The following is a 24,136-nucleotide window of genomic DNA, read 5'->3' on the forward strand; positions in this document are numbered from 1 at the left end:
ATGGTCTCAATTTTTTTTTTTTTTTTGGTGAGGAAGAGTGGCCCTGAGCTAACATCTGTTGCCACTCTTCCTCTTTTTGCTGGAGGAAGATTGTCACTGAGCTAACATCTGTATCAGTATTCCTCTATTTTATGTGGGATGCTTCCACAGCATGGCTTGATGAATGGTGCTAGGTCTGTGCCGAGGATGAGAATCTGGGAACCCCAGGCCGCCGAAGCGGAGTGTGTGAACTTAACCACTACACCACTGGACCAGCCCCTCAAATATTTTTTGAGTCACTGAAAGAAGAAATACAGTAATGAGGATGGTCTTTTCTCTTTGGGGGAAATCTGTCACCAAAAATAAGTAAAAGGGAGAAAAAAATATATGTACATAATTACACGTACATTTACTACATAATTATGTTATAGACCCTTGCCACTCAGAATGTTGTCTGCAGACCCTCAGCACTGGCATCACCTGGAATCTTGTTAGACCTGCAAAATCTCAGGCCCCACCTAGCATTTTAACAAGATTCCCAAGTGATTAATCATGTTCAAGAATGTTTGAGAATCACTGCTAAAGGCAGTGCGTGTGATATGTCACGTTTCACTGATTTTTTAAAAAAAGAATTTCATTATTATCATCAAACTTGCTAATTATTTCAACCATTAAAAAGAAAGGATAATTCTGTAATATGATAGAAGTGCTAATTATCGCTACAATTACAATCATATTACAGTACATAAATGTATCAAATGTGTTGAGCACCTTGAATTTACACAATGTCTAATATATTTCACTAAAATGGGAAAAAAGAATTTCACTTATTAAGATTAGTTTTCCAATTTGTGATAATAACCCAAATGTTTATTCTGCTTTCCTTTCACCATCCCCTGACTCACTAGGATCTCTCTCCTCCCTGGATTTCCAGAAAGTTGAATGAATCAGAAAAAACTCATTTCAAAAACTGGTGTGACTGATTGGGGAATTATTGTGGATTATCCCAGTATTGCTCCCTGGATTGAAACTTCTGTGTTTTTTTTCAATGGAAGTAATGGTTCCTTTTTGTTTTGGTGATGAAGATTGTCCCTGAGCTAAAATCTGTTGCCAATCTTCTTTTTCTTTTTTTCCTCCCTGAAGCCCCAATATATAGTTGTACATCCTAGTTGTATGTCCTCCTAGTTCTTCTGTGTGGGATGCCTCATCAGCATGGCTTGATGAGCGGTGTGTAGGTCTGCATCCAGGATTCAAACTGGCAAATCCAGGGCTGACAAAGTGGAGCATGAGAATGTAACCACTATGCCAGTGGGCCAGCCCGTGTTTTTTTTTTTTTTTATGAGAACTGCATAAGATACTTGACAGCCAGACTTACTGTATTTCCTAGTTAAGATAGTCTCTCCTAGAGGATAGAAGTTGATATTGGAAGTTATCCAGGAAGATAGTTTAGCAAGTACAGATTCAGTGATTTTTTTTTAATAGCTGGAAGAAGTTTCATATCATTAGTATAAATCTTGTTTTGCTGATAGGGAAACTGAACCTTGTCTAGTAATGTGTCCATGATTACACAACAAGAGAGTAGCAATTCGGAGATTAGTATTGCTGATGTCCTAACTCCCAGCCCAGTAAGCTCTTCTACTCATGTTATTTAAATGGAGGTTATTGCAGATGTACCACATAGCCAGGAAGAAACAAATGGAATAGACTGTGTTATCTTTGGTTACGTTTGTGTATTTTGTAACTCATTGCCTATCCTTCCAGTCTTTCTCGTTTCAGAAGGTTGTATCACCATTTTTACCCAGTTGTGCGGATTAAAGACATAGGAACATTGCTTGATTTCTTTGTCTTCATTGTCCTTGTCCCACACAAATCTTGTTAGGTTTATCTTCAAAATAGGTCCCGAATCTCACCATTTCTTATAACTTCTGTTGCTAACATCTTCATCTAAGCCACCATCACCTCTTGCCTAGATTTCTCCAATATTTTCCCAGCCAACCTTTCTACTCCCTCTTTTGTCTTATCACATCAGGCAGATTCATCTTTTAAGAATGTGAGCCAGTGTCGTCTCCCCGCTCAAAACCCTTCAGTAGCTTTCAGTCACTCTGAGAGTAGAATCCAAGGGCCTTACGATGGTCTATAAGGCTTTATAATGACCCTGCTCCAGACTACCTTCCCCACCTCTTCACTCATCACTCCCTTGCTTGCTGACTTCTACTTCTGTTCTTGCTATTTTTTGAGCATCCCAAGTTTATTCTTACCTCACAGCCTTTGCACTTACTTATTCCTTTTCTCTGAAGCTCCATATTCTTATGGCTCTCTCCCTTACTTAACTCAATTTCTGTTCAACTGTGCCCTTTATCAGACAGGCTTCCTTCTTGTTGCTACTATCACTCTCTCTTATCCTGTTTTGTCTTTTTTCAGAGTATTTATGAAGACAATTCTATTATGTTCTTTACCTTCCCCACTTAAATGAAGTTCCTTCCTTAGGTCAGGGATCTCTCCCATCTTGCATATTCCCAGTGTGTGCAACAGTGCCTGGCACATAAATGCTGAATAAGGATTTGTGGAATGAATGAATATACTTTTTAAAATTAAAAAAATAAAAATTACTCATAGAAGAATGTTTTCATAATTTTAAACACTTTTTTTAATCCCATGTGTCAAAAATAGCTAAAATTTTATTGATTTAATAATTCTTTTGTACTCATGGCTGTACTTAGGAATAATAAAAGATGTTTAACATTTAAGATCTAAGCGTCCATGTCTATAGCTCTCTTATTTTACCTCATGTATGACGTGAAAATAAACAATATCCTGCAATAAAAATTTAACCTTCTTTAGTAGATAGATACTTAAATTATTAAATTACTAAAGCAGCGAGGTGCCTTATTAATTACACACTTTGAGCTTCCTTTATTTGTAAATGTAATTTAATTTTGGTTCATTGAAGTGCATAAAAAATGAATTAAACTGCTGGTCATTGTCCTTTTTGCCCTCTATATGTGTTTCTCTTTGGGAGGATGAGATTAATATCTTCAGAACATTGAGTACTTTGGGAATCTTTATTGATCCCTTAACTGTGTTGATTTCTTTAGTTTGGTGATGATCATTCTTATCAGGTGGAAGTGAATTGGTAACTTTTTACTGTTTTTTTCCTGCCACTGACTATTCTTTAGGAAGTAATTTACATTTTTAGTAGGGATACTTCATATAATCAAGTTCATTTTAAAGGTGACGCAGTTTGATTTAATGAGTTTTGTGGACAAAAATCTTTGTGAATAAGGGTCATATTGGTTTTCTTGCTGTTCTTCATTTTGAATATTTTTAAAATGAGTGAAAGCATGTACCATTTTGTTGACTGTGTTTCTAATATATATATAAATTTTAGAACTTTAACATATAAAAATGTTAGACTTCTGTACTTAGGTGCTCTATTTTCTTGCTGTTTATCAGGCTGGCCCAGAATGCCTGCAGTGTGAAGAAGGGTGCTCTAAGTCACGGCCGCCAGGCTGTCCTCACCCGTGTGTTTTGCCATGTCACCCTGGAGAATGTCCTCCTTGTGTTCAGATGCTTAGAATAAAATGTCACTGCAAGATCACAAGCCTGTATGTGGAATGTAGGTAAGTGGACTGAGGAAATATTCTTGTTTTACTACAGTTAGTTTAATTGGTGTGCTTTTATAATTCAGGACCCACTACTGTATACTTTAAGGAATAGTTGTCAGTATGCTTCTTAGACTCAGGAGGACCACGTTTTCCCATAGAGACCTGGAAGGAAGACATATAGAAAACTTCACCTTCTAGGTACTTCACCCGAATTTCAATGAGGGCAATTCTGCTTTCTTCCATTTGGGGATTTTGTATAAGATTTTGTTAGGAAAAAAGTCGTATCACTGCTTTTAAAAAAAAATAGGAGAGAGCCAGCGCTGGTGGCCTAGTGGTTAAGTTTAGCATGCTCCACTTCAGTGGCCCAGGCCCCGCTCTTGGGCATGGACCTACACTCCTCTGTCAATGGCCATGCTGTGTTGGCAGCCCATATACTGAAAAATAGAGGAAGATTGGCATGTGTGTTAGGTCAGAGCAAATCTTCCTCTGAGAAAAAAAGAAAGAAAAAGAAAAAAAATAGGAGAAACACTCCTGTAACAGATCATTCAAATAACAGTGTCAAACTAGAATTTTCTTGGATCGAAAATTGACTTGCACATAGTTACTTAGACATAGTTTTTAAATTATAGATTTAAAAGATAGGGTTTTGCTTATTAAAAATGTTGCTGTTATAGCATTTATCATATGAGGGTATGACCTCTATATTTTCCTTACTTAAAAAAATGCAAATTTTTGCTTGTGGATTATGTGGAGGGAAAAAAATTCACATTTTTTTTCTATTTAATCATGGTCTAACACAATTTACCTAACTTGTTCAGCTCCATTTCATGCAAGTCTATAAAGTGGGCTTTTTGTAAGTATATTTTACTCAAGTTAAATTTGGGAATATGACTTCATTTCTGACTTTTTGAGCATAAGTACTTCTGGAAAAATGTCTGTTAATATTATCTTAAATTTGTGTTTGCCACTTAACACTGTAGACTTATGCTTTGTTCGCTTGTAAAAGTCAAATTTTATTCTTTTTAAATATTAAAATTATTTCATTGAAGGTTTAAAAATAAAATGTTAAAACTAAACTAGCTTTAGGGGGCTGGCCCCGTGACCAAGTGGTTAAGTTCACCCACTCCACTTCGGTGGCCTGGGGCTTTGCAGATTTGGATCCTGGACGCGGACATGACACTGCTCATCAGGCCATGCTGAGGCAGCATCTCACATAGCACAACCGGCGGGACCTCCAACTAGAGTATGCAACTATGTGCTGGGGGGCTTTGGGGAGAAGAAGACGGGGAAAAGAAGATTGGCAACCTATGTTAGCTCAGGTGCCAATCTTTAAAAATAAAAATAGCTTTAGAAGGTTTTTAGGGAGAGTTAAGAGGGCAGTTTTGCTATATTAATGGGGGATACTGACAAAAAGAGGTGGTTTTGTTTGGTCTTGCAGAGTCCTAAATTTCCCCCTCTCGCTTCTTTTTCTCTTTATCCTGTACTCTCCAAAGGCCGTCTTTCCCTTTGTACCTTCTTCCCGGAGTGCTGCCTTTCCAAGATTGGTTCCTTAATTCTTGTGCACTTTTAATAGTCTCTGCCCTTTAGCTAGTGCTCTGATCAGCTGAAACTTTTCGGTATTTTCACACTTAGGGTGGGCTTTCTTTTTCTGGTGTGATTTTAGCTCTGCCCCTCTTCTTTTTTCTGCTTAGCTTTTCCAGAACTTCACTAGCTCTCTCATAGCACTTACTATGGGAGCTTGAGAAATATCTCTGCTAGGAATTGATATTTATTTTTCTACTTAAAGGTAATTTGAAGTTTGTGGAAATTTTGATCTTCTAATTATGCCGAGGTCTTGGGATTTGAGTGATTTTATTTGTTATTGATCAGCTGAATGGTTTTTGCGGGTTGTGTGGATACATTTGGATTGAGCTGGCTTCCGTTACCGCAGCTGTCCAGAGTTCCTTTTTCCTTTTCTTGAATACATATTTAATGTGCATGTTTTCATGCAGAATTCTTCAGTCTCAGTATTTGTTCTGATAATTTCATTTGCTTTAATTCAGTGAGTTATTTCATAAGTCATCTTGTCCTTTTAGTCCTTTTCTGCTGCATGTAACTATGTTTTATAGAAATTAGGTATAAAAGATATAGGCCTTGAAAAGTAATTAATTTATTCCTAATTACAGAGTAACAGGAACAAAATGATATTAACGCAAGTTCAGAAGTGAGTGCCATACTTGTAAGAATGAAAATATACAATTTTTAGTACAGCCAGCATAAAAAAGTCTGTGATATTGTTAAGTGAAATTTTGCCAAGAAAAGTGCATGTTATCTTAGAGTACATTTACAACGAATTTGTTACAAATACTTAAGATAATAATTTTGAGGTTAATGAGGCTAAGCTTATGGTATGTTTTGGCAGTTGTGTCTGGAAGGGAAATAGAAGCAGGAAAAGAAAGTATCAAGGAAAGAGAAGGAAGGTAATGGGGAAGAGGAAAAGGAGGTCCATGTGATAGGGGTTTTTAGATTGTCCCTAGCTGCTGACTCATGCGGTGTCTGGTGGTTCTGTTCAACTACCTGTTGGAAAGTAGTTTTATTCCTTGGTGTTTGTGACTTTTTCTGAATTACCTACCTACTGGGTCAGAGAGAAAAGCACAGACTGATCTAAAATGATCTAATCTGAAATGAATGAACTTCCAACGTTAATAGATGGCTTATCCAAAAATGACTGGAAAAAAGCTTTTCTAATAAGCTTACTTCATTTCCCACTGACTACCTTCAATTTGAAGAAACATATTAAAGCACTAGTTTTTAATCTTTTATGAAGAGCCTCTAAGAAGAACTGTAATTGTGAATAATGATTGAGCTATAGGGAAAGATAGTACAGGAACTGTTAAAGAGAGGCCGGGCACAGGTGCTATTTCATGTGTGTTTTGTACTTCTTGCAGTCTTGCCCTTTTGGCATTTAATTTGTTGATAGTTGATAAAGGGCTGGATGGCTTGATTTATCAGAATGGTTAAGTAATTTGAAGGTAATTGTCATGGAGACACACTTAAAAATATTTTTCAGGAGAAAATGAAATAAGTAAGATAATTTTATGGATATGCTTGAGATTGTGAAATATTTTTGGAAACTTATGCTTTAAAATGGACTTTGGTTTAAATGTTATCAAAACTTCCTCTCCTGTTTTTAGAAAAATAACCACAGCTGATGTAAATGAAAAGAACCTTCTCAGTTGTTGCAAAAATCAGTGTCCTAAAGAGGTAAGTTTTAATAGACCCTTTTAAGTTGTATTTCTTGGGCATTGCTTCTCTTGGGTTTTCTATTTTCTTCTTTGGTCATCCTGTTTCAGGTCTTTCACTGGAAATGTGGGTCCAGAAAGAAAAATGTGATTGATCTCTGTAAAAGTGTAATACATATAGTTAGGGTAGATGCACATCTCTTTATGAAATTTGGGGATATTAAGGATAGGAATGACCCTTAGAAGATTTTTTTTTTAAGCATTTTAAAGGTACCTTGTATACTTTATACACTAAAATTTTGACCTAATGCTTACCCCTCCCCAGAATGTGATTCAGACTTAAAATATAGATAGATCAAGAACTGTGTGGGTCATAAGCAGTTAGACAGTAAATCCATAGTAGGTTTTTAAAAAAACAAATACGTCTCTATGTGTATGTGTGAACTTGAAAGTTCATTGTTATTTTGAATTAATTAGTATAAAGCATTCATATGGTGTAAAGTTTTGTTTTTAAAGATTCTGATGGTTGTATATGCATTGTATTCAAACTAAAATTATCAAAAGTGGTTTAAAAAAATTGTTCAGAGTAAAAAGGTAAAAACTCACTAGTGATTTATCATGACAATACTTTGAGAAACCAAAGTTGTGCATCTGTATTTGGCCAATCTAAAAGTAAGGGTGCCCCGTTTTTTTTGGTTGGGGGTAGGGCAGTGACAATTATTTGGTATGGGTGGACATTTATAAAGGAATCCTTTTGATTTATAGACTTATTAATAGTACCTCTTTTCTTTTCATTCTTGGTCTTTATACACTTATCTAAGTGTCTCTCATCCTATTTAGAGTCAGGAAGAGACGGCAACAGTCTTCAATATAGTAGTCTCTTTGGTTAAATAAAAACAGAAATCAATGCATGATAGGCCTTTTTGTTAACAATGCATATTTCCTTTTAACTAAAACTTGGGACTTTTTATGATTTCTGTTTAAGAAGTGTTGGAATAAGAACCTGGGAATGTCAAAATTTATGTAAGATTATATAAAGGAGACCATTTCAAGCAATAAATGATTATTTTAATAATCCTGTCTTTGTTAATATAAGTAAAACTAGGGGCAGAGAATATTTCAAATTTAATTTTCTGAATTCTTCAAATCTTGAGTTTTCCCTTGTTAAAATAAATTTTCTTCTGTCCGAGTTCGGATCCTAGTAATAGGTCGTTGAGAGTTTTATTTTTAATCTGACACAGTAACTTGGCATGATATTATAGTTAAAAATAAGATAATTTAATTGTCTTAAGGATAATTTGCAATTCAGCATTGCCTTGGCTGTGATTCAGTTGTGATGCTGTTATGACATTTGGTGGGACTAGATGAATGGGCACTGTTTATTTAAAAATTTGTCTATGCTCATGATTTAGGATTCTGGGCCATTCTGGAGCTCCTGGTATTGCTAGAGTCTTCTTGGGCTTTCTTGAAAAATATATCTGTAGGCTGGGAACAATCCAAATGCTTATTATAGTTTGGAGTAACCTAGGAATGGACAGGTGAATTTCATTGTGTCCAGTAGAACTCATCCTAGTTTATGGCCTCTTGATATTGGTAAGGCTACAGCAGTGTTCTCAAACGTCAGTGCACATCAGAATCACTTCAAGGGCTTGTTAAAACATTGATGGGCCCCACCCTAGAGTTTCTGATTTTGTGGGCCTGGAATGGGGCCCAAGAATTTGCGTTTCTAATAAGCTCTTATGTAACAGTGACACTGTTAGTCTGGGACCACACTTTGAGAACCACTAGGCTACAGAATCAAGAACTGTGTCAGCCAAGACCTGTGTTCCTTTAAGCTGCTGTAGATATCTTGTGCTCAGAATTAAAGTGTGGGATTCTGATACGTTCTGATGTACTGATAAATTTGTGTTTACTTTCTCCTCCCCTCCCCATGCTGTAGATTTCTTTTGGGCAGGGACTGTGTGGGCAGGTGTCATGTTTATCTTTGTATGCAGTTGCTGGTTCCCTGGTTGTACATATTAGGCAGTGGGTAATGTTTATGGAATGTGAATGAAAGTGAACTGTGGGAATGGCACAGGCACATCCTTCCAGCTTCACTGCTTCTCTAATATACACTCCGTGTGTCTTCTGGGCTGTTTAATTAGGTTTGGAGTTAACTAAAAGAAAATATAAAGATACCATTAAGAACTCCAACTTGAAACTGTTGCCCACATACACATTTCTACTTTTAAATTTTTTTCTGAATTTGGTTTTATCATTCCCATGCAAACTTTTCTACTTTTTACTTGGGCAAATTATTTAACCTCTCTGTAACTCAAATTGTTCATATGTAAAATGGAGGCAATAATAATAGCCAGTTCAGAGTGTTGTCTGAGTCTTAAATGAGTTAGTAACATGTAAAGGTCTTAGAATATGGTAAGTGCTATATATGTGTAGCCCTGGTGATGATGGTATGGTTATTTATCCACAAACAATGTTGTTTTGTAAGCTTTCTTTAATTATTTTTAAAGAGAGCTTTTTTAATTGTTGAAATTAAAATGGAGCATTTTGAACTAGACGTTGGCTACTAGTTATTGGTAAGCCATTTGATATGACTTACTGAAGTGCCAGCAGAATGATGTTAGGGGTGAGTAGGGTTCAAGAAAACCATCACACTTTGAGTACAATGGGGAGGGCATCTCATCTTCAAAGTGAGCATCAGGGTCAGACGTTTTAGAAAAACCGCTATTTTTTGCTGTGAAATCTATAATGAAGATTCAGTCACTATATATTAGGCATTCTGATCAGTTTTCTTTGTGACTACTTTTCAGCTTTTAAAGAATATAACCTGGCTTTTGAGATGACACGTACTTGTACATCTAACAGGGAAATTGTCAAATGATTTGATTTTTTAAAACAATGAAATATCACATACTGAAAAGAACGTTAACACATATATGTACAGTTTAACAAGTAGCTAAACAGTGAACACCCTTTAACTCCTCCCAGGTCAAAAAGTACAGCATTATTCCATTTCTCAAGTCTACTAGAGTCCCCGTCTGACTACATTTCCCTCCCTTTATCCTGTATGTTACCACCATCTGCCATTTGAAGTAATTATTTCCTTGATTTTATTCTAGTTTTTACTACCTGTATGTGTATCCGGAAACAGTATTGATGGTTTGCCTCATTTTATATTGAGTTCAAAAGTTTGAACTTCTGTGACTTGCTTAGTTTGCTCTCTATTATGTTTGTCATTTCTATTGCATGTGGCTGTCATTTATTCCATCGTATACTAGTGTTTGTTTGTTTTACTGTGGATAGTAAATTGTTTGTTTAAAATTGTTTATTTCCAATTTGAGTTGTTATCAAAAATACTGCTATGGACATTCTTATTTGTGCATCCTGGTATGTTACCCACAGATTTCTCCAGGCATATAGTAGAGCAATTGCTTAGTCATAGGGAATGTATAATTTCGACTTTCATAAATAGTGTCATATTGATTTCAAGTTATAGAAATCACTTTTGGCTAATTTATCGCCAAAAAAGATATATTTGGAGGATGTCAGGGGACAGTTCACAGAATCTGAAGGAAATGCCGTACAGCCAACCTTTTGGCAGGGCGAGATCTGGGCAGCTCCCAGGGGCTTGGCAACAGGAGCTCACGGGGCTCGGTAGTGAGATGATTTTGTTCAAACCACCACCTCTCTCAAGTTTTCACATTATCAGGAGAGGAAATCTGATTGGCCTACCTGGGTCCAGGGCCTCCCTTGGCACAGGCAGCAACAGACAGGGTGCCGGAACAGGCAGCATAGCCGTGGCCGTGGCTCCTGAGGGAGTTGTGGTGAGCCAGGCAGCCTTCCCAGTGTATGTCTTCTACAACTTCTGCCAGCACTGTATGTGAAAGGCAAAGAGATTCATGGAATGATAGTTAGATGCGGTGACAGGATCCAATGAAGTCTTTAGAGAAAGGACATACGTGTTGAAGGCAGAAGACCCAGCCAGAGAAAAGAGAGATTTTTAAGCTGTTGGTGAAATTGTGAAGCGTGAGCATGAGGTCTTTTAGGAGGCAGAAAGATAAAACATCTACACTAATGTTTTTTGACCTTTCATCAACTCGCAACACATTGAAGAGAGAGAACACTGATTAGTAAGAAGCCACACTATAACCAGGCTTCTTTGTAATTTCAAAAAGGTCTTCCTTTATTGATTCTGATATGCTTCCCTGTTCACTTTCCCCTTTAGAATCATTGATTTAAAGCTAGAGTAGAGTGGTTAGTTACTTTTAGAGAAATGACTGCTGTCATTGCCTCACAGATTAAGGAAAGAACAAGAGGCAATAGAGACATATTTTGAGGGGGAGAGAAGATGGGTGGTGAGCTAATTCCAAATGCCTACCTTCTCTATGAAGTCAGGCTAGAGGCACCGGCAGGAATGAAGGTAAGAGTGAAGTTAAGTAATTATAAAGCCTTGAAACAACCACTGTGAGGCAAGTATTTGATAACGAATAAATGTTGAGCTTGTTAAGCAGTGTTCCAGGCCTAGCATTAGCTGTAGGGAAAAACAGAACCGAAATGGTCCAGGAATGCCTAATGTGAAACTCATTCTAGCAGCACTCCGCCCTGTGAGAGCATTAGTGAAAACGTACAGTGGGAGTGATCCAAACTTAGTCTGGCGTGAATGTCTCAGTCGAAAATTAAAGAGCAAGGAACTCAGTTGCACACCAGAGAGAGATTAAAGACAATGGAAAAGGATTCTGAATTTTTTAAATTGAGTGGAGTTAATACTTTGAAGGATCATTCTGGTGAGTCATAAAGATCAGAATTTGGAGAATTCAAATGTTTATTGAGGTATCTACTATTTGTAAGTTGTCTTTGTTAGTGATTATGAGAGAGACAAAGAAATATAAGACGTTTGCCCTCAACTAAGTGGTAATTACTTTTATTATAATGCCTAACTATACTGAGCACATTTAATCCTCACAAGAGCTTTATAAAGTACTATTACTCTTCCCAGTTCTACATGTGAAGCACAGAAAAGTCAGGTGACTTGCCTAAGGTCCCACAGTTAGTAAACAGGGAATCTGTGATTCAGGCAATCTAACTTTGGAATTTGACCACTAACCAATGGTGTCTTATTTACATTCCGGTTGGAGAGACAGAAATATATGAAGTACCTAAAAAGAATTTTTTGAATTCAAAGCAGTGCAAGCAATGTCACAACAATTTAGAAATAGATTTTTACATAATTATCATTATTTATTCAAATGTAGGCAAACTCATATCATGCTTATATGGTGATTTAAGCCCTCTCTCAAAGTTTGGATAAGATTTGAATAGAAAGGAGAGAATGTTTCCTCTGAAAGCTTGATAAGAAAGTAGATAATTAAAGACAGGGAGCACATACACATCATGGCAATTACTGAGTTGGGTTGGCCAGCTATAGTGGCAAAAATAAATGTTTCCGAGTTTCCGTTATTGCTCTAGATGTCATTTCCAGCACATTGGGAAGGGAAGAACATGAATGTGCCTTCTTGAAATGCTTTCAGGCACAGAACACTTAAATGCGTCCATTCCATTGGCCAGAACTTAGTCACATGGCTATAACGAGCTATAAGACTGATGTAAGATGTACTCTTGGAGTAGAATCGGAGAGAATATTTAAAATTTCTGTATAATTAAGGTAATTTATATCTAAAAGAAAAAAGTTGAAAAATTAGCCAATTATCCAGTATTGAGTGACCCTATTGTGATGGACTCCTTCTTAACATAGTTGTTGGGGGGAGCGGGAGGTAGAGTATGACTAAAATATAAATATATAATTGCTTTATTCTGGCTTTATTTTAGCTTCCTTGTGGTCACAGATGCAAAGAGATGTGCCATCCTGGTGAATGTCCCTTTAATTGCAACCAGAAGGTAAAGCTTAGATGTCCTTGTAAAAGAATTAAAAAGGTAAATATTTTGTTATTAAAAATACTTTTCTATGTAAATTTTTGTTTGTTTTTTTGGTGTTTTGGTAGTTCTTTGGCTTTATTTTTTGCCTTTTAATTTTAGGGTCTTATTTCCTAGAATGTTTTTATCCCATCCGAGAATCTTTTTAGCCCATCTATTTCTGTAAATGCTTATTTTAAAAATCAACTTTGGCAGTTTAGTTTTCAGCAATTTGATGGTAAAAGGTTATTTTGTGTTGGAACCAAGTTCAGTGCCCTTTTTTGGGCAGAATCAATTCCCTCTAGATTCTTGCACAAGGAACACAATGTGAGTAATAAAATGAGTTTCATGGTTTAAGAAATAGTCTGGAATTAACCTTTGTTGCTCTCACAAAATTGTGTTTTGCCATCAGTATTATGTTTTGAAAATGTTGCCTTAAAAAAACCTCACATGCACAGCCTTATAAAAGTATAAAATAACATTCAAACTTGGAGAGAACTCATTTTAAGATAAGATAGTGGTAATGGAGAAGTAAAAGGACAAAAGCTAAAGACTGGAAAGCTCGAGGAACAAACTACCTCCCATTCAGTAAAACTTAGGGAGGAAGAGTCGCGAGTTCTCAGATGCGGGGGCTGAGAGGTCTCTTTCCACTCTTCGCCTTGCTCTCCCTGTTGACACTGTTGACTCCTGAAGCTTGCTGCTTTCTTGACCTCTGATTTTCCCTATCTCAGAGTTGTAACTCCTTTTTTCTTCATGTTCTTATGGTTATTTCCTAAAGCTAGTCTCCTTTTCTGCTCTTTAAATTCATTCTTTTCTTTATCCATTCACCAAATAATTTATTGAGAATCTTTTGCTTTTATTGAGGATCTTTGCATTTATTTCACAGCTCCTCCTATTGTTTCCTAGGGCAGATAAGTCCTGAATTTAAATTTCTAGGCTTGACCTCTTCTGGCATTGAATCCTTAAGTTTTAGATGTTTAAATTGGACCACCTTTACATGAAAATCAATTCTTAGTCAAGCCACTTTCAGTCTGGAATGTCTCAGATTTTCTCTCAAATCTCATGTTATTAGCCAAGCACAATTTATCACTCATTAGAACTTGGCAACAACTCATTCTTGGATTTTGACAACAGCTTTGTAACAGATTTCCTTGCCTCTAATCATAATCTTTCACTGTATCTGAGTCCTTCACTGATTCTTCATTCATGGGAAAACAGTATGCTTTTTCTAAGAAATAATGTATGTATATGTAGACCCAGTGTACATGCTTGTTCACTTTCATCCTTTAGCAGTCACCTCTGTGAATCTGTTACTTAAGTGTCCTGCCGTATGTTATACTCCCTTTTAATTTGTGGCAGTATAAACATTCCTTCTTCTGTGCAAAATACAATGTTTTTTTTCCTTTACCACTCTGCTTACTAGACTCCTGGTAATACTCAGTGTAAGCATTTCCCTGTTTGGGAAGGTCTTCCTTCCCCTGAATCCCTTGGGTAGACTTAGGTACTCCTTCCTCTTGGCTTTCTTTGTCTTAGGCTTATGACTAAGAGCTTTGTGATTCTAGGGACGTCGGTAACCTTGTTTCCTCATCTATGGAATAGAGTTCATACGTAGATTTATTGAAAGGAATAAAAGAGGTAATGCTTCTATAGCATTCAGCACAATGACTGCTATGTTCAGTAGTAGCTGCTAACTATTATTATTAGTTTAGCACTTACCATATTATTATACACTTTTCCTTATTGTGTCCCCTGTTTCTAACACAGTGCTTGGCATGTAATAAGCACTCTATAAGTACCTTTTGAATGAGAAAAGATTCCTTCTTCCAGGCTGATAGACTTAATGTCTACAAACACACAGTATTTATTTTTGTCTCTAATATGTGTTCATGTTATTTTTCCTTTTTCTGGACTATCCTTGGAGGACAAGACTGTATTTATCACCAACCTCAGCCAAAAATGAAGACTAAAGGGGAGGAAAAATCCCTTTAAGTAATAAAATTCCATGCTATAAAGGGCTTTCAGTAAAGTACAGTACATATGCACTTTACTCACAGGATTTGATGATCTCCTTTCTTAACTCTGGTAGATTTGAACTGAAAAACTAGAGTCTGAGAGTGTGGTAAGAAAGGGGAAATTGATAGAAATAGCTACATTTAGAGCAAGAGTGACATCTGTCAGCAAGAAATAGGGAATGAATAAAAGGTTGATCAGAGATCTACAAAAGGAAAGTCTAAGACTGTTTAAAATAAGGACCACTTACTATAGCGTAGTACACAAATTGATCATAATATTGGTGTCACATCGTCAAGAAAAGAGTAGATTGGTTTTTTATTTTATTAGGAGGCAGTGAAATGCAAATATAAACTGTGGAGCAATTTTCATGTAAACTTTTTAAAAATTTACTAGTTGAGAGAAAAATTTGTAGCTCTCCAGAAAACTGTCTAGAATTGCACTGTCTAATTTGGTGGCCACTAGCCACATGTAGCTATTTAAGTTTGAATTTTAATAAATCAATATTAAATAATATTGAGCATTCATTTCCTCGATTATCACTAGCCACATTTTTAGGGCTAAGTAGCCACATGTGGTTCGTGCTAATCTATTGGGTAGTGCAGACTGAGAACATTTCCATGATCTCAGAAAGCTGTGTTGGATGTTGCTGCTCTCGACCATTTTATTCCCTGGAAGTTTTAGAAGAATAACAAGAAACAAAAGAAAAGTAAAGAATAAAAATAAGATTGAAGCCAAGTTGATAGTGGTACTTAGTAAATAATTGTTAAATGGATAATTTTAATTTTATGGTATTTGCTTTTTTGCAGTTAGGAGAAAATAAAGTAATAATCACTCTTTGACCCAAGACATTTAATGCTTGTAACCATATCATCATTAAATATTAATGAACATGACTGTTAAATAGGGTGCATAACCTAAGCTGTTAGAGAAATTTTGCTTTTTTATGGCATATAGTTAGGACTTTGAGGGAAAAAACTTTTAAAATGTGAAATTTAAAAAAAATTTTATTTGTAGGAATTGCAGTGCAACAAAGTGCGTGAAAATCAGATTTCAATAGAATGTGACACAACATGCAAGGAAATGAAGCGGAAAGCATCTGAGGTAATGTCAGGTTAAATATTTTTAACGTGCTAGTGGCCTTTCCCTGTTTATTTTGTGCATTTCTTTATGTGCTTATTACAAACAAATCAAAATCTCATCTTCTTTGCTTTTGAAATAAAAGCCTGGTTTTATAGGCCTGTTTTGAATCCTCAGATGTGCTTTTTATTGTCTAGTGTGTACTAAATTTTTCCGTGCGCTGTACCAGTTAGTTATGTGCTATGGGACATGGTCATTCATCTTAATGTTAGGGTAAGCCTCCTGAAAATTAGCTTAAAATAATACAAAATAAAGTTTTGGGATTCTTTGCTCTTTGATTTATCTCTGGTGTCACTGTTTCCCACCGTCAACCTAATCAATGAATAAACTCTTGATTTTTTTTGCAACTAAGGATTTCCTTCCAGATAGGGCATTTGAGGCAAATGGTCAATTTCAACTGTAGACAAAGAGTGGTATTTAACCATTAATTATAGATTCTGAGTATGGCAGCTCAAGAGAAAAAAGTCTAGTTTTAAAAGCATTTCCGTTTACAATGATGTAACTCTTTGAATCGTGACCTAATATGTATTTTAGTTATGAAGCTGAAATGTTTATATAAGTATGACTCCACCTCCCCTCAACCCCTAATCTGTTAGTGCCTTGGGAATACTTTTCAGTATAACATTTGCATTTTTTAAAGTAACTTCCAATATAAAGCCCCCAAAGTTGTTATGGGTTGGTGGAGTCTCAGTGGGAAGAGTTAGTATAGAGTTATATAGAATGTTAAAATTCTACATAAGATTTGATGATTACAATGTTAGTTTACTTGCAAATGTCTGTAAACAGATAAAAGAAGCGGAAGCCAAAGCTGCTCTTGAAGAGGAAAAACGAAGACAACAGGTAACTGAACAAAATACCCAGATTTACGTCTCTTGGCATCGCGGTTAGTTTTTATGCAAACACAAGGTATATTCCGAGTACAGACTAGGAGCTAATCATCTCTATTCTGGACAGAAAATAGTTTAGTTCCTACAGAACAAAAACTAGCCATTCACTTACTTCAATCCAGTTATACTAAACCTCTGAAGAAGCGTGAGACCACATATAGTCCCAGATATCTTGTATATTCCCAATTTACTTCCTTGCCAATTCCATCCATTCTCCAGCCATGAGAGTTTTCTCTCTTCCTTTGGTTGAGGGGTGAGGGTTGGGATATGCTGGCCTCCATTTTAAGGCATTTCCTGGAGCCCGTGTCTTCACTCATTTAAAGTTATGTGGGTTCTAGTTTACTGAGTTATAGATTATCTGTAAAAAATAAGTGCTGTTTACTAACCAATACATTTGTTTTAGTAATACATTCCCCTATTTCCCTATTAGATTCTTAAATGCAGGATTCTTATCTTGTCTTTGTTGTTACCTAGATAACAAGTACATTCCTGATACTTCTTGTTTGCTCAAATACTGCATTGATCATATACTCCAAAGAGTGGCTTAACTTTCTGACAAGGACATGTAATTATTTGTCAGTTTGCATTTTGAGATGCTTTATACTTATCACGTAGGGTATGTCATATGCTAAACTTCTGCCTTTGTGAATGAGAATGTTGAAACTTGCATGACTTGAGGGAAAACATTAGAAACAATTCATGTAGTAAATAAAGGTGGCCAGAATGACCTTTGATATTTTTTGGGATATAAAGTTGATTTGCTTAATATTCTGGTTTCTCTTCAGATCGCATAAATCTTTCGCCTTTTTTAATATCCCAAAATAACTTGTCAGAACTAATACAGTAAAACGTGGGTTGTCTGAAATCCTGGGAGATTAAATTATTAAGAATAGTTTGGGATGTCCCATCCCCATTATGGATGGAGATCTTAAATATATTCCCTATTTACTGACCTTTTAAACAGAGTATGTAGAACATAATTTAAGCTATACCTGATGACTGTGGGCCGTCATCAAAGCATCAGTTATTTTACTGTGTCAGTAGTTCTCAAGTTTGGCTGCTTTTAATATATTTTGACCTTTTTTCTATATATCAGCAACCACTTGACAGTATTCTGACATTTTGGTTTATTGAAAAATGCCGCTTTGTATTAAATTAAGGATATGATTAGGTCATCTTCAAATGTGGTTTATGGGCAAAGTAATGAATATTTTAACTGAAGTTTGTATTTCCTTTTGTTAAACAGTTACAGAATTTTGCGTGGATATTACATATATATTTTAGTTAATAACACATTTTAGTTAATAGTGCAATGTAGTATATCATGTGACATTATCATATATTAAAGTTTAATAAGTTCTAACAGTAGAATAAAAATTTACCTTTTATAGTAAGTGTCATTGTTATCCTTTTTTAGAACCATCTTTTTAGAATTCTGCTTTCTAAAATACTCATTCTGATTTAAAGCATGAAGCATTTTTCCCCTGAAGAATAAATGTATTTGATAAAGAGAAGGATCAGTTTCTGGTGGCTTTTTTCTCTTGACATTACTTGAATTTCTTCCATACAAGCTGCCAATGTTTATTACCAGCATTGTAAAAAAACTAGAATTACAAGTATCTTTATTCTCACTCAGCATCTCTTAGCACTTGCTAGAAGTTGTATATTGTAGAGCCCCGGTAGATTAACGGTGTTGAAGTATAAAACTGATGTCTTTATTTTAGGGCACCCTGATTTAATCAAACGTTTCTATATTTAGTGTCAAAGTCAGGCCTATGGTCTGAAATACTTTTATTACTCCCCAGTTCCCTTTCTTACCTAAACTCTGAATTTGTTGAATATAATCAATAGTGGAGAGAAGTTTTTTAAAAAAAAATCAAGTCAATATGTTTATTATATTCCATTACTATTAAGACATTTCCCAAATTGTTTATTTTCATCTAAGTGGAAAATTTCAAATCAGTGTATGTATTGAATTTAATAAAAATGATATTGTTTTGATTTAGGCCGAACTGGAGGCTTTTGAGAACAGACTGAAGGGTCGTCGGAAGAAGAACAGAAAAAGAGATGAAGTGGCAGTTGAGCTAACGCTGTGGCAAAAATACAGATACTGTCTCCTTCCATTGGGTGCAGTTGTGGTTCTAGTGTTTGCATGGTACATAGCCTATGATGTGGATTAAAACATTTTGATGTGTTAATATACCTCAGACTGGATTTCAATAAGTTGTTAAATTTGGAATATTAGAGAGTGTATATAGTAGAACATGCTATAGGTTCACATTCATCTCTGTATTCTCTTCCAGCTCTTGTTAGAAGGGCAGAGTGTTAAGCTTTATCTTCGTTAGCATACTAGAAGTGGCAGGATAACATTGTTTGATAGTAAAAGCATGACTGAAATTGTAAAGTATTTCAACAGGCAGAGCTCGTGGCAGAGTAACATATTATTGTTTGTTGTGCTTCCTTCTATTAACATAGTTGTTTCATTTACTATTTCAAACCCACATTTTTTTTTTTTTTGCAAAATTAAGATGAAACTGAGCCGTATGTGCAGTAAGAGGAATATTTCACAATGTTTTGGTTACTTATTAAAAGGTACTTTTCTTGATTATGTAACTTTCTACTTTTTAAAAAAAAATGATTCTCTAAAAGACCTCTGAAATTGTAGCATGAAGCTATATAATTAGATTCCAGAAATCAGTTTATTAGTGACGAATTTTTATCAGTTATTGAAATAAATTTTTATGTAGTATGTTCCTCCAAAATACTGTTTTCAGAAAATGTCAGGCTAGATTCCTCATATGTGGCTATTTCTTATGTAAGAAGCTCTTAACTGAAGTTGGCATGTTTTGTAAAACTTATGTGTCTTTTCAAAGTAATAATAAAAGAAAAATTAATATTTATGAGCACTATGTGCTGAGCACAGGGCTTATGAGCTTTATGTACTTTATTCTCATTTCTTGTTACCATGATCGTCCTATCAGTAGATTTCGGCTGAAAATAATCAGTTGTTATGAAAACAAGCTGATAAATATCAGTAAGCCAAATCTGTTTGAATTGTAAGTCATTTTAAATGGTTTTGCTATTTAATTTTTGTATGATTAATGTTTTCATTAAAATTTTTCATACCGAATTTGTAATCTAGAATATTTACTATTATCTAAAATATTCAGGAGCCTATAATTTTAGGATAGGCATTCGTATCAATGTTTAAAACTCCAAAACTTGAAGCAAAAGATAGTAATTGATCTAAAAAGTGGTAGAAGTATGTTTTAAACAGAAGTACAAAGAAGTGTTTTTAAATTTTGCTAAATTTAACTCATCTTTTTAATGTCATGCTCATTAACCAAGTATTAGCTGGTGTCTGAAATTAAAGGGCAGTCATGCCTTTCCTTATGAACTTTGTGTTTTGATTTTAGATTTTTTTTTTAACCTTTCCCAATGATAGAGTTACTGTGTTGATGCTTTTCAGAAGCTCTAAATTAGAGCTGCTCCAGTCAAGTCATTACCTTACTGTGCTCTAAAATGAATATGGAAGGATATGAATGACTAGGTGTCTGCCTGGGCAGCTGTTTTCATGTATTTCAGAATCTTGGCCTGTTAAACAAGCCTGAAGCCTAATTCATGTCTGTTTGTTGGGCTTCTGTCCTTGCTAAGGTTTCTTTCTCTTATGTGGGAAAGAATTTAGTGAGTGGAGGAAGAAGATTGAATGAATAATAAATTAAACTGTTTGCTGTTTTTTATTTGCTTGGCTAGTTGCTCAGAGCTTATAATTAATCTTACCAAAGTCACACAACTATTCATTCATTTCTTCAGTCAGCAGATCTGTTTCCTCTGTGACAGATACTTTCTAGATACTAGAGATAGTGGTGAACTTTCTCTTGGGGAGCTGCTCATGAGTGCAGAGAGCAGGCAGGAAATAGACACACGAAAAATGAGCATGATTTAATGTGTAATAAGTAGTGTTAAAATATGAGAAATGGTACAGAAAGTGGTGAAAGTGGGGGGTGAAAGGACACTAGCTACTTGAGATGGGGAAAGCCCCTCTTGAGATGGGGACATTTGAGCTGTGACCTGCATGGCCTTCATTTGAAGATCTGAGGGAAAAGTCTGTGAGGGAGGGAAAGCAGCAAGTACCAAGTCCCTGAACTGGAAGAAGCTGGCCTGGCCCAGGAACAGAAAGAAGGGCTGGCGTGGCTGGAACTTGATGAATGAGAGGGAGAGAGAGCGCTGGGCCAGCTCGTGTGGTGCTTGATAGACCATGGTAAGAAATTGGGGTGGTGTTCTAGTTGCCGTGGGCAGCATTGGAAGGTTTCATGGGGGAATATTTTTGTTTTTACTTTTTGGAGATTTCTGGCTGCTGTGTGGAGAAAAGATTGTAAGGGAACAAGGGTAAAAGCCCTGGGTGGAGGTGCTGGTGGTGCTGAAACAGCCATGCGCACCTCCAGTTCCCCCCATCGCCCTCAGTGAGTGGCAGGACGAGGCCCCGGAAACCGCTGCATGATGAGCGGAAGGGGAATGAAGGAAACGGGATAGAGGATACAAACAAGTTCTTTAAGGTCAAAAGAAGTTAAATTTGGTCTAAATACCTACACTAATTTGTCCTAAGGGAAATAAAGCAGTACATGTTGTCCTTTTTGCTTCAATCTGAGCGAATGAGAGAAGGAATGGAAAAAGGAGTAGCCACTAAGAATGGCATAGATAAAACTGTGAATGTGATGGCCCTGTTTTCCTATTTACTTTGTGTTATTATAGAAGTTTATTAGCTACTATTTGAAATTTATGGAATATTTATATTGAAATCATCAAAGTTTTTCAGTTTAAACACTTTCAGGGATTGACCAACACCTAGAGTTTGTATTTCAGTTAATTTCACTCTTCAAGTGTAAATTAAATTCAAATAATCTCAGATAAATTGGTATTATCTTTGCTGGAATTGCCAAAGGAACTTTACTGAAGCAAAACATTGAAAATGTTTGGTTTTTGCGAAGAAGTCTGATGCTTGAACTTCATGGCTGTGAGTGTGAAAAATTTTAAACACAGATAAGTATTTGTAGTAGTGTTTAAAGATGACCTCTAAGAATTTTTTGGCTCTTCATGTTACTGCAAATGACCCAGGTGACTCCGCCAGGTGTTACGTTTGCCCATTCTTGGGTGTTGGGAAGTGAGACAGATGTTTAAGCTCTGGAGCTGGAGTTGACATAGGGTAGCTATGACTCTTCTCTGGTCTGTGGAGGTTGCCATCTTTATTGAGGGCGATGATTAGATCACCCTAACCCTTGAGCCTTAGGGTCTATGCATGAGGTTGGTGAGCTTCACAGAGGGAGGATGCAGCAAAAGGAGGAAGGAGCAAAAGTACTGGTATTACCTTCTAGAAGAGATGTAAATGTGGGAGGGACAGGAGGAGCTGGGAACTCTCCCATTTCCAGAAACTCTTAAGGGAGGAGAAAGACCAGGTGTCCATCTGAGAAACCATTTTCATATATTTCAGAATCTTGGTCTCTTGAGCAAGTTTAGGTCTGTTGATTGCTGAGCTTCTGTTCTTGCTAAGTTTTCTTTCCAATTAATGTAGGGGCACAAATTTAAATAGCATTACCCACGTCCAGCCTGAAATTCCATAGTCCAGATTTATTTGAGTTACAACACCTCTAGAGAGATTCCCTAACCACCCTTATCACCCTCATCTGGACGTCCTCTAGCTTCTTACAGTATTTTTTTCTCGGAGCACCACAGTACTGTCATTGTATTATGTGTTTCTTTGTCGTCTATCTCCTTCACTAGAGTGTAAGCTCTGTGAGGGCAGGGGTGCAGTTTTTATTTTTTTTGAGGAAGATTAGCCCTGAGCTGGCATCTGCCACCAATCCTCCTCTTTTTGCTGAGGAAGACTGGCCCTGAGCTAACATCTTTGCCCATCTTCCTCTGCTTTATATGTGGGACGCCTACCACAGCATGGCTTGCCAAGTGGTGCCATGTCTGCACCCAGGATCCGAACCAGCGAACCCCAGGCCACTGAAGGGGAACGTGCGCACCTAACCGCTGCGCCACCGGGCCAGCCTCAGGGGTGCAGTTTTGTTTACTGCTGTAACTCCAGAGTGGGGAACCATGCCTAGCCACAGCGTAGATACTGGTAGTAGTTTCCTAGGGTTGCCGTAACAAATTACCACAAACAGAGGGGCTTGAAACAGATGAAATTTATTCTCTCACAGTTCAAGAGGCCAGAAGTCCAAAATCAAAGTGTCAGCAGAATTGGTTCCTTCTGGAAACTCTGAAGGAGAAACTGTTCCAGGCTTCTCTGCTGCTTCTGGTCGTGGGTGTCAGTCCTTGGTGTTTCTTGGCTTATAGACACATAACTCTAATCTCACCTCCATTTTCACAAGACCTTCTTCTCCACGTCTCTGTCCTTTTCTGTCTCATACAAGGACACTCTGTATTTAGGGCCCACCCTTTTGAGTATAATCTCATTTTAAATAATTACATCTGCAAAGACCCTATTTCTAAATAAGGAAGATTGCATTCTTAGGTTCGGGGTGGACATTAATTTTGGGGAGGGACACTATTCAACCCACTACAGTGTTCAATAAATATTTGATGGACAAATGAATTCACAGTGTCATTCTGGGCCGTAGACTCCTTGGGCATTTTTCTTACTGTCTTAATAATTGTGCTATGGAAGGTGGGGGTTAAGAGTTCAGTCTAGTTCCAGATTGCTCGGGCTCCAGTTCCGGTTCTGCCACTTCCTAGTTTTGAGATCTTGGACTAATAATTATGTAACTTCTGTCAGTCTCAGTTTCTTCCTCTTCTGTAAAATTGTAACAAGGAGAAATGATAGTAAGTACCAAATAGATGTTAGCTATTATTATGTGTCTGCAACTGTAAAGCACTCTACATATTTATTTAATCCCCATAACAGCCCATGAGGTGGTTCTGTTACTATTCTTATTTTGCAACAAAGGAAACTGGGTTTGTATCAAGACTTAAAACTGAGAAAATATACTTGTCACTTTGTCAGGTGCCTGGCACACAGTGCTTGGAAATTCTTAGCTAAAGTAATATAGATAAATGTGACAATCTCATAACTTTAAGACTTCTTACAAATTGATTCACAAATCAGAAAAAAAATTGTGAACTGAGGCACCTCAGGTTTTGCTCATTTGCATTGAGGGGTCACTGTCCCTGGGAAGACTAGGCAGGATGCTGGCCAAAGGTAGGGGCATTTGGGCAACCAAATTGCTGTGGGGCAGAAACTAGCACTAGGTGTGAGGGTGCTAGAAATAAAATTTATTTGAAACTTTCTTTTTCTTTTTTGTCTTTGCTAAGGAAGATTTGCCCTGAACTAACATCCACTGCCAATCTTCCTCTTTTTGTATGTGAGCTACCACCACAGCAT

At 36.5% G+C, this 24,136-nt stretch overlaps 1 protein-coding gene and 1 long non-coding RNA gene across 6 annotated transcripts in view; one reads left to right on the forward strand and one right to left on the reverse strand.

The window, feature by feature from the left end:
• Positions 1 to 11,411, reverse strand: part of LOC139082593 (uncharacterized) — a 51,543-nt gene extending 40,132 nt beyond the window's left edge. The window contains exons 1-3 of one of the 2 annotated variants that reach the window (XR_011538761.1): positions 11,184 to 11,356; positions 10,538 to 10,679; positions 5,823 to 6,963 (exon numbers count right to left, since the gene is read on the reverse strand). This is a non-coding gene — a long non-coding RNA (uncharacterized lncRNA). Of the gene's footprint in view, positions 1 to 5,822; positions 6,964 to 10,537; positions 10,680 to 11,183 lie in introns of those variants that run through there. The other variant, XR_011538762.1, reaches the window with a different exon arrangement.
• Positions 1 to 19,882, forward strand: part of NFXL1 (nuclear transcription factor, X-box binding like 1) — a 55,980-nt gene extending 36,098 nt beyond the window's left edge. For all 4 annotated transcript variants that reach the window (XM_070615032.1, XM_070615030.1, XM_070615031.1 and 1 more), the window contains exons 18-23: positions 3,433 to 3,599; positions 6,758 to 6,827; positions 12,632 to 12,736; positions 15,743 to 15,829; positions 16,652 to 16,705; positions 18,759 to 19,882. In XM_070615032.1, the coding sequence (XP_070471133.1) occupies positions 3,433 to 3,599; positions 6,758 to 6,827; positions 12,632 to 12,736; positions 15,743 to 15,829; positions 16,652 to 16,705; positions 18,759 to 18,932 (657 nt within the window). In that variant the 3' untranslated portion in view covers positions 18,933 to 19,882. The remainder of the gene's footprint in view (positions 1 to 3,432; positions 3,600 to 6,757; positions 6,828 to 12,631; positions 12,737 to 15,742; positions 15,830 to 16,651; positions 16,706 to 18,758) is intronic.
• The last annotated feature ends 4,254 nt before the right edge of the window (positions 19,883 to 24,136 follow it).

The sequence above is a fragment of the Equus przewalskii genome, chromosome 3, assembly GCF_037783145.1.
Source record: "Equus przewalskii isolate Varuska chromosome 3, EquPr2, whole genome shotgun sequence".
NCBI lineage: Eukaryota > Metazoa > Chordata > Mammalia > Perissodactyla > Equidae > Equus > Equus przewalskii.